The sequence below is a fragment of the Bufo bufo genome, chromosome 1 (genome assembly GCF_905171765.1).
Source record: "Bufo bufo chromosome 1, aBufBuf1.1, whole genome shotgun sequence".
Lineage (NCBI taxonomy): Eukaryota > Metazoa > Chordata > Amphibia > Anura > Bufonidae > Bufo > Bufo bufo.
Window position 1 is genome coordinate 775,087,711 of NC_053389.1, and position 19,632 is coordinate 775,107,342.

The 19,632-nt window shown below is 45.2% G+C and overlaps 1 protein-coding gene across 1 annotated transcript in view; it reads left to right on the top strand.

The window, feature by feature from the left end:
- Positions 1-19,632, top strand: part of LOC120987819 (chromaffin granule amine transporter-like) — a 91,416-nt gene that overhangs the window by 16,830 nt on the left and 54,954 nt on the right. Inside the window, exon 5 of the mRNA XM_040415912.1 lies at positions 11,224-11,307. Within this exon, the coding sequence (XP_040271846.1) occupies positions 11,224-11,307 (84 nt within the window). The remainder of the gene's footprint in view (positions 1-11,223; positions 11,308-19,632) is intronic.

A 19,632-nucleotide genomic window follows, 5' to 3' on the forward strand; every position in this document is an offset into this window, starting at 1 on the left:
CATTGATTAATAATATCCATGTAGTACTGCTGTTTAATATTGTCAGCAATTTTCTTATGGGATAAATGTGGAAGAAAAAAATATCAGAATAAAAAAAAACTTCAAAGTCTCTTTTGAGATTCAAACCTAGGATTTCTAAATGTAAGGGTGCATTCACACGACCGTAAGGTGTTTTGCGGTCCGCAAATTGCGGATCCGCAAAACACGGATACCGGCCGTGTGTGTTCCGCAATTTGCGGACCACACATGGCCAGCGCTATATAGAGAATGCCTAAGCTTGTCCGCGGTTGCGGACAAAAATAATACATGCTCTATATTTTTTGCGGGGCCACAGAACGGAATAACGGATACGGACAGCAGACAGTGTGCTTTTCGCATCTTTTGCGGCCCCATTGAAATGAATGGGTCCGCACCTGTTCCGCAAATTTGCGGAACGGATTCGGATCCTTTTATACGGTCGTGTGAATGCATCCTAAAACTAATAGTTTAACCTCTAAGCTATAGCATTACCACATATTACTATATGTCTTTTCTATGCTGATGAGCTAAGACAGTAGTGGTGTCTATAATCATATATTGTGCCTGTGAATAAAGCAGTAATATATAGATTATATTTCTGAGAAGATCTCAGTGTGGTGGAGCTATAGTACATAGTGTGTATAAAACACATACACTCACCTAAAGAATTATTAGGAACACCTGTTCTATTTCTCATTAATGCAATTATCTAGTCAACCAATCACATGGCAGTTGCTTCAATGCATTTAGGGGTGTGGTCCTGGTCAAGACAATCTCCTGAACTCCAAACTGAATGTCAGAATGGGAAAGAAAGGTGATTTAAGCAATTTTGAGCGTGGCATGGTTGTTGGTGCCAGACGGGCCGGTCTGAGTATTTCACAATCTGCTCAGTTACTGGGATTTTCACGCACAACCATTTCTAGGGTTTACAAAGAATGGTGTGAAAAGAAAAAAACATCCAGTATGCGGCAGTCCTGTGGGCAAAAATGCCTTGTGGATGCTAGAGGTCAGAGGAGAATGGGCCGACTGATTCAAGCTGATAGAAGAGCAACGTTGACTGAAATAACCACTCGTTACAACCGAGGTATGCAGCAAAGCATTTGTGAAGCCACAACACGCACAACCTTGAGTGCAGGCTGGTGGTGGTGGTGTAATTGTGTGGGGGATGTTTTCTGGGCACACTTTAGGCCCCTTAGTGCCAATTGGGCATTGTTTAAATGCCACGGGCTACCTGAGCATTGTTTCTGACCATGTCCATCCCTTCATGACCACCATGTACGCATCCTCTGATGGCTACTTCCAGCAGGATAATGCACCATGTCACAAAGCTCGAATCATTTCAAATTGGTTTCTTGAACATGACATTGAGTTCACTGTACTAAAATGGCCCCCACAGTCATCAGATCTCCACATAATAGAGAATCTTTGGGATGCGGTGGAACGGGAGCTTCGTGCCCTGGATGTGCATCCCTCAAATCTCCATCAACTGCAAGATGCTATCCTATCAATATGGGCCAACATTTCTAAAGAATGCTATCAGCACCTTGTTGAATCAATGCCACGTAGAATTAAGGCAGTTCTGAAGGCAAAAGGGGGTCCAACACCGTATTAGTATGGTGTTCCTAATAATTCTTTAGGTGAGTGTATATAGCACTATATTCTAAATATTCGTGAATTCTCGATGTGGCGATATTCGCAATTAAAATTCGCGATTTGAATATTCGCGGTCAACACTAGTCGCATATGAGGCGGTGAGCAGGAAGGCCAAAGTTACGCTGCAGAGCAGACAGGCGAGCTGCAGCAGGGGGAGAACGCCGAAAGCATGTGTAACGCCCCAGAGTTGTGTTACTACACGCCTCTACCCCGCTACTGTATTCTAAGAGCTTTATAATGTCATCTGATGTGATTTTGCTTATGTCCTCCACAAATGTGCATACAAATCTATGTTAAATACTATTGTTTAACATGTTTAACATTGGTGGCAGCAACACATTGGCAAGTACAGCTTAAAGTTTAGTGAATCTAGGCTGGAATTGATTATTCCAGCTTAACTTCCCCTCTCTGAGCGAATTGGGCTGTTCCCATATCCTGCAGCATGGGTGGAGAAGGAAGTTAGAGTGAGTGTAGCCCACCCCCTGCTAGGGGTAGGGTGTGTGATAGTGTTCAGGAGAACCCCTGTATAGGGAAGATAGCAAGGACATAGTCTATGCTGAGACTTGGTCATATACCCAGTCTGAGCACCTTCAGCTGGATGAGAAAAGCAGAAAACTACAGACAAATTTCAGAATTCCAGGAAGAAAGCATCCCCTGAGAATCCATCTGAGAGATCAGTCCAGAGACCTAGGAGAAGCTATTCCCTCCTCAGCTAGTCTGTCCCCCACACATCAGAGCTCCATTTTTAAAGCTGAAGCACTCATTCCTGCCAATCATTGCCAAAAACTGCTGGGACCAAGAGACCAAAGCTGTATACTGCTTGGATGCAAGTTGTTTCAAGTAAAGCAACGTTTGAACTTCATCTAAAGGTCTGGACATCTTTTCTTCTGCAAAATTCCTCTATTACTCCTACTATCACTACACTCAAATTTATTGCAAGTGAGCCAGGAAGCCAGAAGTTCAGCCGTACCCAGCTAGGAGACACCGTGACACATTTATCCCTATCCTACAGAGACACTATAGGCTATTACACCACTTTGGCATTCCTAGTCTGGGACATGCGTTATAACACCTTGGAAGGGCCCTGGGATAGTACCCTGCGCATGCTGCAATTGGCGTCACGACAAATACAGAACATTAACAACCCGTATCCTGGCCATTGTATATTTTGGCATCACAAACAGGATCGAATTGTATGCCTAATAGGATCGAAGTGTGTGTCTAACACTACTGCAAGATCTAAGAATTGTGTCAAAAACCCTGAAAATGGACACACCCGGACCAGATCTAGCTGAGCTTGCGGGTTTTCCTGGACACACCCGGACCAGATCCGTGTCGTTCGTGTGAAGGAAGCCTAAGGGCAATGAGATGTTTATCTGTACATTTCGAAACTCATAACTTTGTAATTTTTTTGTCATCAGCCACATAAAGGTTTATTTTTCAGGCGGATACATGATATTTTTAGTGCCACTTTGAATATTGCAACTTTTGTAACAAGTTTTCTTGTGATTTTTTTTATGCCTTTCTCTAAGCAGTATACATACAGTAATGGCATTATCTTGTAGTGCTGCCAAATGTATATTTTTATATTTTACTAAATTGGCATATAATAAAATCTATTGAAAAAATAATAATAATATATATATACACTGCTCAAAAAAATAAAGGGAACACAAAAATAACACATCCTAGATCTGAGTTAATTAAATATTCTTCTGAAATACTTTGTTCTTTACATAGTTGAATGTGCTGACAACAAAATCACACAAAAATAAAAAAATGGAAATTAAATTTTTCAACCCATGGAGGTCTGGATTTGGAGTCACACTCAAAATTAAAGTGGAAAAACACACTACAGGCTGATCCAACTTTGATGTAATGTCCTTAAAACAAGTCAAAATGAGGCTCAGTAGTGTGTGTGGCCTCCACGTGCCTGTATGACATCCCTACAACGCCTGTGCATGCTCCTGATGAGGTGGCGGACGGTCTCCTGAGGGATCCCCTCCCAGACCTGGACTAAAGCATCTGCCAACTCCTAGACAGTCTGTGGTGCAACGTGACGATGGTGGATAGAGCGAGACATGATGTCCCAGATGTGCTCAATTGGATTCAGGTCAGGGGAACGGGCGGGCCAGTCCATAGCATCAATGCCTTTGTCTTGCAGGAACTGCTGACACACTCCAGCCACATGAGGTCTAGCATTGGCTTGCATTAGGAGGAACCCAGGGCCAACCGCACCAGCATATGGTCTCACAAGGGGTCTGAGGATCTCATCTCGGTACCTAATGGCAGTGAGGCTACCTCTGGCGAGCACATGGAGGGCTGTGCGGCACTCCAAAGAAATGTCACCCCACACCATTACTGACCCAATGCCAATCCGGTCATGCTGGAGGATGTTGCAGGCAGCAGAACGTTCTCCACGGCGTCTCCAGACTCTGTCACGTCTGTCACATGTGCTCAGTGTGAACCTGCTTTCATCTGTGAAGAGCACAGGGCGCCAGTGGCGAATTTGCCAATCTTGGTGTTCTTTGGCAAATGCCAAACGTCCTGCACGGTGTTGGGCTGTAAGCACAACCCCCACCTGTGGACGTCGGGCCCTCATATCACCCTCATGGAGTCTGTTTCTGACCGTTTGAGCAGACAAATGCACATTTGTGGCCTGCTGGAGGTCATTTTGCAGGGCTCTGGCAGTGCTCCTCCTGTTCCTCCTTGCACAAAGGCGGAGGTAGCGGTCCTGATGCTGGGTTGTTGCACTCCTACGGCCTCCTCCACGTCTCCTGATGTACTGTCCTGTCTCCTGGTAGCGCCTCCATGCTCTGTACACTACGCTGACAGACACAGCAAACCTTCTTGCCACAGCTCGCATTGATGTGCCATCCTGGATAAGCTGCACTACCTGAGCCACTTGTGTGGGTTGTATATTCCGTCTCATGCTACCACTAGAGTGAAAGCACCGCCAGCATTCAAAAGTGACCAAAACATCAGCCAGGAAGCATAGGAACTGAGAAGTGGTCTGTGGTTACCACCTGCAGAACCATTCCTTTATTGGGGGTGTCTTGCTAATTGCCTATAATTTCCACCTGTTGTCTATCCCATTTGCACAACAGCATGTGAAATTGATTGTCACTCAGTGTTGCTTCCTAAGTGGACAGTTTGATTTCACAGAAGTGTGATTGACTTGGAGTTACATTGTGTTGTTTAAGTGTTCCCTTTATTTTTTTGAGCAGTGTATATATTTGCCATTCAGCGGTGCAGTTATATGTTATAAAGCCCTTTTTGTCATGTTATATTGGAAAAATAAAAATATATTTGCCGTTTAGCGGTGCAGTTATGTTGTAAAGCCATTTTTGGCGTGTATTAGTGGCAAAAGAAAAATATATTTGCCGTTCAGTGGTGTAGTTATATGTTATAAAGCCCCTTTTGTCGTGTAATTGTGGCAAAAATAAAATATATTTGCCGATCAGCGGTGCAGTTATGTTGTAAAGCTTTTTTTGGCGTGTATTAGTGGCAAAAGAAAAATATATTTGCCGTTCAGCGGAGGAATTATATGTTCTAAAGCCTTTTGTGTCGTGTATTAATGGCAAAATAAATATATATTTGCCGTTCAGCGGTGCAGTTATATGTTCTAAAGCCTTTTGTGGCGTGTATTGGTGGCAAAAGAAAAATATATTTGCCGTTCATCGGTGCAGTTATATGTTATAAAGCCGTTTTTGTCGTGTAATAGTGGCAAACTAAAAATATATTTGCCATTCAACGGTCCAGTTATGTTCTAAAGCCCTTTTTTGTGTGTATTAGTAAAAAAATAGGGCTTATTAGCCGTTGTGTGGTGAAGTGAGAAAATTACAGACATTTTTGGGGCGTTTCCTTTTCCTTTTTATTTATTTATTTGATCTAACAGTATGTCAGACAGAGAAGTGCTAGGCCCTGCACAGGGGAGTGGCAGCACAGTAAGGGGCCATGGCAGCAGGGGTCACTTCGAGAGGCCTGAACTCCCAGTGTCAGCTAGCGGTCGTGTCTTGACCAGCAACCCAGCCGTTCTTGAATGGTTGACTCGATCTTCGACTTCGTCGCAAGTGACATCAGACACCCCCAGCCAAGAGCCAGTGGGTTCGTCAGATACAACCCTTAGTTGGCATGGCCCAGGAGCAGGCCCTGTGCCCTCACCTGTCCTCAACCTGCCTCTGTCCTTTTCTGTTCCCTCAGCCAGAGAAGTTTTGTATTCTGTGGGCTCAGCTCCACTATACAGTGAGAACGAGCTACAGTCAGCAGCTACTGGCAAGCCAAGATGTGGAGGAGACATCCACCGCTTCGTCCACTAGGCGGGCAAGTAGTGATAATGAGAGTGGCATGGGAGCTGGTGTTACGAGCGGTCAGACTCCTGACCCAGAGATGGTTGAAGAGGACATCAGTGACGTGCAGGGTGACGAAGGGGCTTCTTCATCATAGGGATAAGAGGGTGGCAGCTTGCCCGTGAGGCGGCAGAGGTGCCAGCAAGTCGCTAGCATGGCCGCGAGGCAGCAGTGGGAGGTCGGGAGCCAAACGTGCCTGGGGTAGACCACCAGCTTCATAAGGGGCCAGCCTGCCCGTGAAGTAGTGGTTCATGGAGTCATCGGTGGTAGCAGTCAGTCAGTGCGTAGTGTTAGGGGTAAAATCACCTACTCGGCGGTGTGGAAGTTTTTTGTTAAAAAAATATTGGCAACATGGCCCCGCTACAACATATGCAGCGTCACCATAAAGTGGCCTGGGAGAACCGTGGCTCCGATGTGGTGGTCCAGCCTGCCACAGCAACCGCTGCATCAACCAGTGGCAATCAGACGATTTCAGGCAGTCAAGGCTACACCACCTCAGCAGAAGGGAGCTGTCTGTCCTTCCCATTATCTGTCTGCCAAAGTGCACGTCAGCGCATACGTGTGGAGCTGTAACTACGGTCAGGGACAATACATGTCCTTTACGGCTCACTGGGTGAATGTGGTTCCTGCACAGCCACACCAGAAACTTGGCCAGGTGATGCCGCTTTCGCCTCCAGGTTCTCACGCCGTTGGTCCTGCGACAATGTCCGCCTCTGCCTCCTCATCCTCCACCATGTCCTCAGCCTTCACTGCAGGGACAATTCACAGTGCCCCTCCAGCATACTACATGTGCAGGACACGGCAGTGTCACACTGTTCTGCACCTTATTTGCCTGGGCGAACAGAGTCACACAGGGGAGGAACTGCTCCATGTCCTCCATCAAGAATTCTCTGCGACAACTAAAAATCAGAACCATGGTTACCGACAATGGGAAGAACATGGTGTCGGCTCTGCATCAAGGAGGGCTGAGCCATGCACCCTGCATGGCACACGTGTTCAATATGGTTGTCAAGCGGTTCCTGAAGTCTTCCACCCGTCTGAAAGACATCCTAAAAAATGGCCATGAAACATAGATGTCAGCCAGTGGCAGCTCATGGGTGACACCTGCTGTTTGCTCAGGCCATTTGAGGAGGCCACGTTATTTGTCAGTCGCCAGGACTACGGGATGAACAATGTCATTCCACTGCTTCATGTCCTAGAACAGATGCTGGTAAATCTGGCTGGTCAGGGGACTGGAGACGTGGCTCCTAGATCTCATGGCCACATGAGACCTGTGGAGGCTGAACTGGAGGAGGAGGACATTGGAGCACAAGCAATGTCTAGCGAAATGGTTGGTTTTTATACACATTTGACAGGAGAGGATGAGCAGGAGCAGCCAGAGGAGCTAGAGAGTGATGAGGAAGAGGAGGCAGAGGACCCAGACACACTGTGTCAGTATGCAGTGGAGATGGAGGCAGGGCGTCCCTCCGAGTCACTTGCACAAATAGCCCGATGTATGCTCACTTGTTTGCGTAGTGACAGCCAAATTGTCAACATTCAACAGAGGGATGACTGCTCTCCACCTTGTTGGACCCTCACTACCAGTCCAAAATGGGGGGCCTTTTTACACCCACTGAGAGGGAGGACAAACTGAACTACTATAGAGACATCCTATGTAGTCAGTTGGCCGCTGCCTATCTGCACCATCGTCCATCCTCTCGCAGATCTGACCGGGGGGGCCCTCTGCGCTCACGTTCCACTGCCATGGCTGCTGGGGAGGGGTGGGGTGGCAGGAGCAGTACCAGCTCTATCAGCAGAAGCCTGAGTCTAGAGTCACTGATGAGCAGCTTTCTTTACCCGCATAATAAAGAAACTACTCACCAGCAGCTAGACATAGAGCAGGACCTGAACCAGCAGGTTGTGGCATACTTGTACAGCACCCTGCCACCCCACATTGAAGATCTACTGGACTACTTTGCAGCCAAACTGCCAGTTTTCCCTGGAAAAGCTGTGCTGCCTGTCCAGTAGTGTGGCATCAGAGCGGGTGTTTAGTGTGGCGGGGGCCATAGTTACCCCAAGAAGAACTCGCCTGTCCACCCAAAATGTGGAGAGACTGACCTTTGTCAAGATTAATCAGCCAGGATTTCCACCCACCAATTCCTGATGCATCAGACTACAACATCCATGGTCCGACACCAACACTGACCGGTTTCTTCTGGCTACCTGCCTCAGCTACTATTCTGATGCTGCCACCCGCCTGGTGCCACACATCTGATGCCAAGTGCTCCTTCTTACCACCACCATCGTCAGCGGGTACGGTTATTGCCACCCACCTCCCCACTCTGTCACCAGTTCACTCTGTGGTTTCCTTCTGATGCTGCCACCTCCACACTATATCACCTTGCCACTCTGTGGTCTCCTCATGCTGCTGCCACCTACACACTATGTCACCTTGCCACTCTGCGACCTCCTCATGCTGCTGCCACCTCCACACTATGTCACCTTGCCACTCTGTGACCTCCTCATGCTGCTGCCACCTCCACACTATGTCACATTGCCACTCTGTGGCCTCCTGATCCTGCTGCCACCTCCACACTATGTCACCTTGCCACTCTGTGTTATCCCCTGATGCTGTTGCCACCTCCACACTGTCACCCTGCCACTCTGTGGTCTCTTCATGCTGCTGCCACCTCCACACTATGTCACCCTGCCACTCTGTGGTCTCCTCATGCTGCTGCCATCTCCACACTATGTCACCCTGCCACTCTGTGGCCTCCTGATGCTGCTGCCACTTCCACACTGTAATTGTGCCACTCTGTGGCCTCCTCCTTATGCTGCTGCTGCCACCTCCACAATCTGTCATTTAGCCACTCTGTGGCCTCCACCTCAACACTATGTCATAGGGCCTGTCTGTGGACTTCTCATGCTGTTCCCACCCTCCCCACTTCATGACTGGTCCACTATTTTGGCTTTCGACCTGGCTGACATAATCATTTATTTGACCCTTCTTCTGATCTGTCAGAAGGAAGAAAAAATGAGACGCACAACGGATCCTGTCTGTGTAGCAGCTGTAAGGCCTGTATGGTCCATTCATAATTGGCTTGTGATTTAGTAGCCAAAAGCAGGAGTTGGTACAAAACACAGAAGACATGCAAATATTCCATTCATGTGTCATCTCTGTTTTGGATCCACTCCTGTTTTTTTTTTTTGGCATTAGCAATACTGATGGATTACTGACCAAATGCTGACCGAGTAAAACCGTGAGGTCCACAGACAGGATCCATTTTTGGGGGTTATTGTTCTGAAGGATCTACTTGTATAAGCGTTTAATAGAACAGGTTCTGTAGACATCTATGTGGAATCAGCTGTAAAAGGAGTGCGCTTCTTCTTGACGCTAACATCGACCTGTAAGGCTGAGTTCATAGTTATTTGTTCAGTTTTGGCCCCATGACTGCCCAAAGATTCTAAGAGCGACGCCTGTCATCTGCATGTCATACTGACTCACAGCATTACTTCACTACAACATCAGACTCCCTATGCGTATTACTGCAAGGCACAGTGTTCTACACCACTATAAAGGCTCTCTGCAGCCAGGAAATAGACGTTTTTTAATGCGATTCACCGCAAATAAATTTTTTCATTTTTTTTTTTCGAATCGGCCGAATCGAATTTTGGAAAAATTCACTCATCTTTAGTAGATATGTATAAGCCAGGACACAGCTCTGCATATAGTGACTACTCAACTTTTTCAGGAGTCCTAGAAAAATAGTGATTCTTGCTAATAACTGCATACACACTTGAGAGAGGTGAATCAATGTATAACCCATGTAAGATAGCAGAGGGAGAGCACATTTAGAAGATAGGTTGGTTTGCAGTTCTGTGAGGAGGTAGTGAATCCTGCAAGTCTCCTGCGGCATCAGCTACTCCAGAACACTCCCACACTTCCTCCTGCCTGGATTTGCTGGGAGAGCTGGGCCATGCCTAACCACAGACAGTGGACTAGTGAGACTCCTAGTGGTCATATCTTTGCAGCTTATGTTTGGGTGGATGCCAACAAATAATTTCAATAAAGTGATTTACAGATCTGATAATTAGACTCCGTCCTAAGAAATAAGAATACATTATTGTATTGTTCAGTGGCTCTTTCAAGACAACAAAAAGCAAAATAGCCCCCAGTCACTTGGAAATAGATGAAGATACAGTAAAATGGATTACTTACATAAAACATCACTTTTCACAATTTTTCTCTTATCTAGGGCTCAATAAAGTATTAATTTTATTAAAAGCCTGAAAAGGGTATTGAACCTGTGAACACTGCATGTAAAGCAAGTGCCTTACCACTGAGCTATAGATTTAGACACCTGAAATAGATATAATAAAACTAAGTCATTGTGACGCTGACCAGTGAAGAAAGTCAGATATCAGTGTCACACATCACTTGAATTTGTCTCTTATCTAGGGCTTAAAAAAAAAGTTTGTTATTTTTTTTAAAGGCTGAAAGAGGTTTTGAACCCAGGAACACTGTATATATGAGGCAATTGCATTACCACTGAGCTATAGGCTTGCCTAATATTAACATGGGATTTTCTTCATTTATGTGATTTAGCATACAAAGATACAGTAAACCTAACAGTCATGGTGATGCTGACTAGTTAGGATATTCAGACATCTCTTATGTAATGTTTAAAAACTTTAACTTGTTCTTTTAAGGTTACTAATTGGTTTTGTACCCCAAAACTCCAGTGCACAAACCAGTAACCTAACCACTGAGCTATGCACTCATATAACACTGTAATCTGTTAGCTTACAGCATTTCAGACACATAGCCAGAAGTTCAACTATATACTTTCTTTGGTTGTGTGATTTAGCATACACATACACAGTATATCTATAACTCAATCTGAATTTGACCCTGACCTATAAAGAGCATAAGTCAAACTCAGATGTGTGAGTCAAATATCAAAGTTCGGGTCAGGAGTCGGGGTCAGGTGTCAAAGCGAGTATTTTGCCTCACACTGACATTATTCTGATATGTGACTATGATATCTGACCATGTCCTAAAATGAACACTATATACCTGTATATGTCATTGTTTCTGGAAGAACATTCCCTTTGCCACAAGAAAACATATAACCTGACAGTTCATACTATTGCACGTCCCCCTCATCTCATCTACCATTGATGAATATCTATAAACTGTTGTTTCCTCTTCTGTCGCTGACAGTTTTTACCTTCGCTGACTCATATTGGCTGATGTTCTTTGCAAGATCGGTGCAGGGAGCCGGATCCTCATTTTCCACTGTTGCAGGTGAACATTGTGTCCTTATTGGCTATTAATAACCTATATTCTAATGTATATCTTTTATAATGTGCTCCTTAAGGTTTTCTTTTACAGTATTGACCCATGACCCTTAACCGCTTCACGTCCGCCCATAGACTATAAACGTCCTATGGGTGGACGTCTATTTCTGACAGCACGTTTTAGAACGTCCTGTCAGAAATAGCAGCTGCACGCTAATCGTGCAGCTGCTGATCGGGTTGCCCACTGTCAGTGACAGCAGGGCAACCCTAAGACAAGGCAGGGACAGTTCCCAGGTGTCCCTGCCTTCACGATCGCTGCAGACACAGCGCTCACCGAGCGCTGTGTCTGCAGAGAAGGAAGCGCTGTGCGCTTCCTGTTCCGGCCCGGCGGTCATGTGACCGCCGTGACCGGAGTGTGCAGGAGCTGTGTGAGGTCTCTCAAAAAATAAAAAAACTATAGCTCTTAGAACATGGAGACACTAAAACATCATTTTTTTGGTTTCTTAAATGCTATTATTGTGTTAAAGTGAAACAAATAAAAAAAAGTATACATATTAGGTATTGCCGCGTCCGTAAAAACCAGCTCTATAAAAATATCACATGACCTAACCCCTCGGGTGAACACCGTAAAAAAAAAAAAAAAAAAAACTGTGTCAAAACAAGCAATTTTTGTCACCTTGCATCACAAAAGGTGCAACACCAAGTGATCAAAAATGCGTATGTCCCACAAAATAGTACCAATAAAACCGTCACCTCATCCCACAAAAAATGAGCCCCTACATAAGAAAATCTCTCAAAAAATAAAAAAACTATAGCTCTCAGAACATGGACACATTAAAACATAATTTATTTGTTTCAAAAATGCTATTATTGTGTAAAACTTTAATAAATGAGAAAAAGTATACATATTAGGTATCGCCACGTCCGTAACAATCTGCTCTATAAAAATGTCACTTGACTGAACCCCTCAGGTGAACGCTGTAAAAATAAATAAATAGAAACTGTGCTAAAACAACCAATTTTTTGGTCACCTTGCCCCATAAAGTGTTATAATGAATGATCAAAAAATCATATGTACCCAAAAATAGTACTAATAAAACTGGCACCTTATCCCCTAGTTTCCAAAATGGGGTCACTTCTTGGGAGTTTCTACTGTAAGGGTGCATCAGGGGGCTTCAAATAGGACATAGCATCTAAAAACCATGTGGAGTTCCATTTCTTCTGCGCCCTGCCGTGTGCCCATACAGCAGTTTATGACCACATGTGGGGTGTTTCTGTAAACCGCAGAATCTGGGTAATAAATATTGAGTTTTGTTTGGCTGTTAACCATCGATGTGTTAAAGAAAAAAATTGATTAAAATGGAAAATCTGCCAAAAAAGTGAAATTTCAAAATTTGATCTCCATTTTCCTTTAATTCTTGTGGAACGCCTAAAGGGTTAACAAAGTTTGTAAAATCGGTTTTGAATACCTTGAGGGGTGTAGTTTCTACAATGGGGTCATTTATGGGGGTATCCACTATGTAGGCCCCACAAAGTGACTTCATACCTGAACTGGTCCTTAAAAAGTGGGTTTTGGCAATTTTCTTAAAAATTTGAAGAATTGCTTCTAAACTTCTAAGCCTTCTAACGTCCTAAAAAAATAAAATAACATTTCCAAAATGATGCCAACATAAAGTAGACATATGGGGAATGTTGAATAATAAATATTTTATGAGGTATCACTTTCTGTTTTAAAAGCAGAGAAATTGAAATTTAGAAAATTGCGAATTTTTCAAATTTTTGGGTAAATTTGGGATTTTTTCATAAATAAAAGTGAAATATTTTGACTCAAATTTATGACTATCATGAAGTACAATGTGTCACGAGAAAACAATCACTGAATGACTTGGATAAATAAAGGCGTTCCAAAGTTATTACCACATAAAGTGAGATATGTCAGTTTTGCAAAATTTGGCCTGGTCAGGAAGGGGGCAAATGGCCCAGATGGCAAGTGGTTAAGTCTCCATGCCTTGTATTAAAATGTTTCTGGGAGTAGAATATTGATGACCTCCCCTAAAGAGAGGTCATCATTTTCTGATCGATGAGGGTCCAATTCCCAGTACCTTTGCCGACCAGCTGCTTGAAGAGGCTATGGCCTCCTCATAGCTTATCAAGCACAATTCTGTGCATTGTATAGAGGTTCAAAAAAGAGGAACAAATTCCAGCTTCCCAGTAAAAACGATGGTCTTTATTGAACTAGCGATAAAAACTCCCATAGAAAAAACACTTATTTACGCGTTTCGTATTAAAACATTAGAATCCTAATGTTTTAATCCAAAACATGTAGATAAAAGTGTTTTTTCTATGGGAGTTGTTATTGCTTGTTCAATAAAGACCATTGTTTTTACAGGGAAGTTGGAATTTGTTCCTCTTTTTTGGATTTATCTTTGGTGCTGTGTTCCCAGCACCTCCGTGCCTTCCAAACGATGAGCAGGTGAGCGCTGTGCCTATACTTTATATTATTGTGTAGAGGTTGTGCTTGGTGTTGCAGCCAAAGTGTAACAGCGGCTGCTGTGCATCGCTGTTCCCCTGCTTACCACCACAGTCCCGGGCGCCGTGCTCAGCTGTGATCTGCGGCCAGTGCTTCCCATTCACCGCTGCAGTCTTGGGCTCTGTCTGTGTAGGTACTGTTGTTCTGTGATTCGCTCCACAGTTTCCTCTCAGCCCTGGCCACAGCATGCTTGCTGTTTGTTTCCTGTAGCACTTCCCTAAGGGCCGGCACACGTCACTTCCTGGGCTTTATGGGTTAGGTCATGTGACCTCGCTGCCCAATCCTAGCCTTCCTGCACATATATAAGTCGCTCAGCCCCCCTTCCCAGATGCCACAGTGTCAAGGTCCTTGTGTCTTGCTAAGGTTCCTGATATCCGTTTGGGTTCCTGACTCTGCTACCTGTTTGATCCCTGCCTGCTTGCCTTGACTCTCTTGTTGCCAACCCGGCTTGCCTGACCTGTACCAGTGCCGCCTGCACTGACCTATTGCCTGTCTGACTTCACCTCTGCCTCATCATTCGGTCCTGCTCTGTTGCTCCTGGTTACGACTCAGCCTGCTGTCGTCTGTACCTCTGATACCTTTCTCAGGTACCTCCTGGTACTCATGGACCAGCTGCCTCGTGTGCCTATTCTCCTCAAGAGGTAGCGACCTGGTGTTCCCCTCGGGAAAGTCTATCACCACCATCAGGGGTACTGAGAAGATCGAGAGGTTCACTTAGACAACGCCCTTAGAGGAGGTAGGAGACGTGGCACAGTGGGTTCACACCCGGTGGTTCGTGATACCAAGTCCATTCACTTGAATGGATCTGAGCTGTACATAAGCCATGGGCCCGATGAATGCGACATCACTGACCTAGGAAAAGGCCCCTGATTCAATAGTAGCAGTGAAGCCTATTTAAACAGCTCATCAGTCGGAGTGCCAGGAGTCGGACCCTCACTGATCAGATGTTGATCCTGTCTGGGGGTTCTGTGGAGGAATTAGTATCATTTGACCTAATAAGGAGGGCACTTCTACTAACAGGTGCACTTTTGGGGAGTATTATCACTATGAGGGGCACTGTAAAGGGTACTATTATTAATAAGAGCACTATCTGTGTGGCACTGTTAAAAAATCGAATTCCTTTATTGATTCAGAACCTAGTAGAAAAACGTTAAAACCACTGTCGCTTACGCGTTTCAGGCATACGTGCCTTTCATCATATAGGAAGGGATTGTATGCCCGAAACGCATAAGCGACAGTTGTTTTTAAACTTTTTTTGTTTTTATCTGAGTGCCGGATCCATCCACGTTTTAGCAGTATTGGTCAATACTTTGAGATGTGTCAGACTTATCTAATTAATTTCAATACAGGGGAAAGATCCGGAATACGCAATATGATAGGACTTGCAGCAATTTTGAAAATGTATTTGCTGTATGAAACAAAATGAGCAGATGTCATAACGAAAAATGCCATTTACTTTCTGTTTTCAGCCAATGATTTGCAGGTCTTAGTAAATAAGGCTTAAATATGGCCGATAAATACATTTTTTTGAATAAGCCCTTATTGAGCACATTGAGAAAGCATCTATAGTGCAGGAAGAAAGTGAAAGTGATCCCTTCAATTTAAAATCATATGTTAAAATGTGTGCAGCTGCTGTTTTAGAAACCCCTCAAGATATGCCTCCCAATATCATAAGTGTAATTTTGAGGGTTTCCATAAAATTCTGGTTGAACAGATTCCAGAATCTGCCCGTAATAGATTCCAATGCCTTAAAAGATGGGACATGATTTGGACATTACATTTAGCACTACCAAACATACAGGAGTTTACAGCACTACATGCCTATTACATCCAGTGATGTCTCCTCTGATGTAGACATTCTCTTTCCTCGTCTTCTCTATTTGACCCAGACCGACATAATGTCTTCTTTCAGCCATCTCTCGTCTCTGCAGAGTTTGCCACAAAGACATCTTAGGCTTAGTTTCACACTAGCACTAGGGATCTGACAGGAGGGAACAGCCTGCCCAGGGGTGAAGCTAGGATTGACTAGGCCCCACAGCAAGTTTTCTACAGCCCCCCCCCCCCCCCCCGCTCCGATATTGATGACCTATCATGAGGATTTTTTTTTTTAACAAGTATCTTTCGCAGTGTCCTAAATATCTGGATAGGAGTAGTTGTCACGGCCATGCCCATGACCGTGACTCCTTTACCGCATGCGGTTGCCTGCGGTTTTGTATGGGCGTTCAACCACGGGTGAGGGCCGCTTGTCTGTGGCCTCACTTGTGGTTGCCGCGGGCAACCAGTGTTGTTTTTAGCAGCAGAGCAGCCTGAGCGTTGCTAGGTAGCTTGCTGCTCTGGCATGCGGTCACACCTAGCAACCCTTTGTTAGGTGTGTGTGTTGTGTGCACTGTGTTTTATGTTATTGTGTGCACGTTCCCTTTAAGTGGTGTTTTCCCTTCCCTGGTGTTGGAAGGGTTAATCCCCTTCCTAGTGTGTGTGTGCACTGGGTGTGTCCGACTGTGGGGTGTGGCTTCTTGGCCTATAAAGCCTCATTGCTTTTGTAGGCCTGCAGGTTGCTTCAGCCATGCTTAGCTGAGAGCAGCCTCATGTATTTGTTACCTGCCAGTAAGAGCCACCCCTGTGGTCATAAACCTTAATGTCATAACCATATTGTGCTTTAGTTATTTCTAGTTATGTGTGATGTCCGTGTGATGTTTTATATGTGATTTTGTGCAGCTATGGATCTGGGTCCCTGTGTAGGGATGCGCTTGTGATCTGCACCCTGCTAACACAGGGATCCAGTCAGCAAGGCTGTGGCAGGTAGGTGGAACTCCTTGTTCACCTGCCATATCCATAGAGCTGTTTATGTCTCCCCTTTTCCTGCAGCTTGGCCGTTGAGACTCCTGCTCCTCCGTGTCTAGGAGGAGTGGGCTTGTCTTACTTAGCTCCTAGGTGAGGGTCATCTTGAGGGCTAGCAGGGACTCAGAGGTTCCGGCGCATGGGCCCTCCTGCCATCAAGGTTGGCCCATGTAACTAGGAGCTAGGGTCAGGTTAGGGATGCCTTAGGAGGTGACCTGCTCCCTAATCCTGTCTACATGGCCAAGCAGCCGAAACATCACCGGGCTCCACACGGCTGAGGATTTCCCCCATCCTCAGCCGTGACAGTAGTAGTGCTCTAATTCTTCATATATTTATATGCACATTACTACCCATATCCAGATATCTCCTAGAATAGATACACAATAAACAGATTTGTTGACATAGATACTCAAACACACACATAAACATATATACATACACACAGATGAACATATACCGTATAGACATACACACACATTTATACAGACACACATACAGGTATATTCACACAGATAAACACATACACGCATACATTTTTATACACACACTTATTTACTTACAGGCTGCAGGTTCTTTGTTCTCCTCTGATGTCTCTTTGAGGCTAAAGGACCTTGAATCATGTGACATGGTAATATCATCAAAGGTCCTTTAGCCTACCATTACTTCATTCCAAAGGGTCTTCATACTGGTACGGTATGTACACCTTTTCTAGTAAATTTCAGGCAAGGCTGGGCCCCCTTCAGATATACTCACATTGGGGGCCGGGCTTAGCCTGAATTGTACTAGAAAATATACTGCTCCCAGGTGTAACGGGGTTCCAAAGGTGCACTCGGTCCCCCATTGCCCGCAGAACTGTTGCTTAGCTTTGGGAATGAGGATCTGTGTTTGACCTCATTCCCAGGGCGGCTTTACTAGCTGGGTGGCTCCCTGCTCCTAGTCTTCCTTGAGCGCCGAGCTGATCACTCGGTGCTCGACTGGTTGGTCTGTCGGTCATGTGACGCTGGCCACGTCACATGACCCTCACTCCCCACTATAAATACACGCAGCCTGCTGGCCACAGGTTGCCTGTTAATTAAGGTTCCACCTGTGATTTGGTCTTTCCTGGCGTACTTACCTCCTGCTGAATTCCTGACGATTACACCAGGCCCCTTCTCCACTCAGGCCCCGAAGCAGCTGCTTCCTCTGTATTACGCCACTGAGCCTGCTGGATCTCTCTGCATTCCAGCATTGGCAGAAGCTCAAACGTCTCCATCCGGCCTCATTAACTATAATGGGGACCAGCGGACATCTGGCCGCACCCCAACAAATATGCCGAGATGATAATAATAATAATAATAATAATAATAATAATAATGCCATGGTGAGCTATCTGTCAAAACAAGCAATTTGCTTCTCTCAGTCCATTGATGAGCCCCCTCTCAAAGTCTGTCAACTTGGCAAAATGTCTTTCAATGCATCATACAGGCATGTCTACCAGTCAATGATCTCTCAACAAGAGGTAAGCTACCCAAAAGTAGCCTCTGAAAGCCTTTTTATAGGGCAGTAAGAGAAACACTTTTGTCCTCTTGCGGTAAGACCCAATGTCTAATCAGACCATACCAGTAAGCACTGCACTTAGATGTAGGTATGAGACATAACTGCAAGCCCAGTTTTGCAGCAATACGAAATTTCTATGTGGGTGAGTTATTTTTTGGTAACGAGTGTGAGTGGTGTAGTGCGGCCTAAATGTCTCTTTATGTGTCACGGTGCTCCTACCTGGATACCACTGGCTTTGGCTCCGAAGCAGTAAAAAGGGGGAATCATTTAGGGATAAAAGAATAACTTGAGTCCAGACCTTGAGATGAAGTTCAACAGCAGCTTTACTTTGAATAAACATTTCTTCCAACAGCTTACAGCCTTTGTCTTGGTCTCAGCAGGCTTTAGCATTAAACTGGCAGGCAAACTCAACTCTGCTAAATCTTTCTTTCACTCTGCTGTACTGACAAGCTGACTCAGTAAATTGGCTTCTTCTTTATGCTGCACTTCTCTCTTTAGTCAGACTTAACTTCAGCCAAGGAAGTTTACTCCTGGCTCTTGAGGCTTCAGACTTTAGCCTCCATGGCCAGCAGAGCTTAAGGCATTATGGCTGGCGTGGACACATCCTGCAGAGACGTGCCCCTGCACACCCTTCCCCTTACAGAGGGTACACTTCAACTGGAACTAACTGGTCCCCACCCTTTCTGCAGGAATTAGGACTATCCCACTTCTCTCCAGAGGGGGGGTTAGAATGAAATGGTAAGTTCCATTCTATCTAAGATAGCTCTGCCATATTTGCTGCCACCTGCTGGTGAACCAGGTAAATTGAATATGAACAGTTGCATAACAAGATAGGAATGCACATTGTGGAGAGGACATGGAACAAAATACACAAATGACAATTATGTTTGCCCATTAAAGATAGTAGCAGGGTGCAGGAATGGTAACACCACTCTGGGGTGTTACACACTGGGTGGCCACTTTTTTACTCAAACCGCTCCGTGGGTCTCCTGTACAGCAGAGAGTGGGGGCTTCGCTCTTTCGTAATAGCCGCACTTCTGTAGAGAGGCTGATCCCGGCCGTTTAGCTGTCTGGCAATAATACGGGTGGTTTGTAAGGGGTGACAGAGGAAGCGGACTCCCTCTGTTTCCCATTAGCACCCCGCAAATGATATTGCGGGGTGTCATTGTCAGTGCAGGCAGGCCAGGGCCTAGCGAAGGCCACAGGCCTGCTTCCAGCGTGTCCCAGCAGGTTGTGCCTCTCTGACGCAGCCTGCTGGTGAATGTCAATATAGCACTGAAAGTCAAATTCCTTGCATTGCATGAACAGTGCAATGTATTTTAGAAGCAAGAAAAAGATCACCTGTAACACCCCAGAGTTGTGTTGATACACGCCTCTACCCCACTACTATCTATTAAGAGCCTTTACCTTGTCATCTGATATGATTTT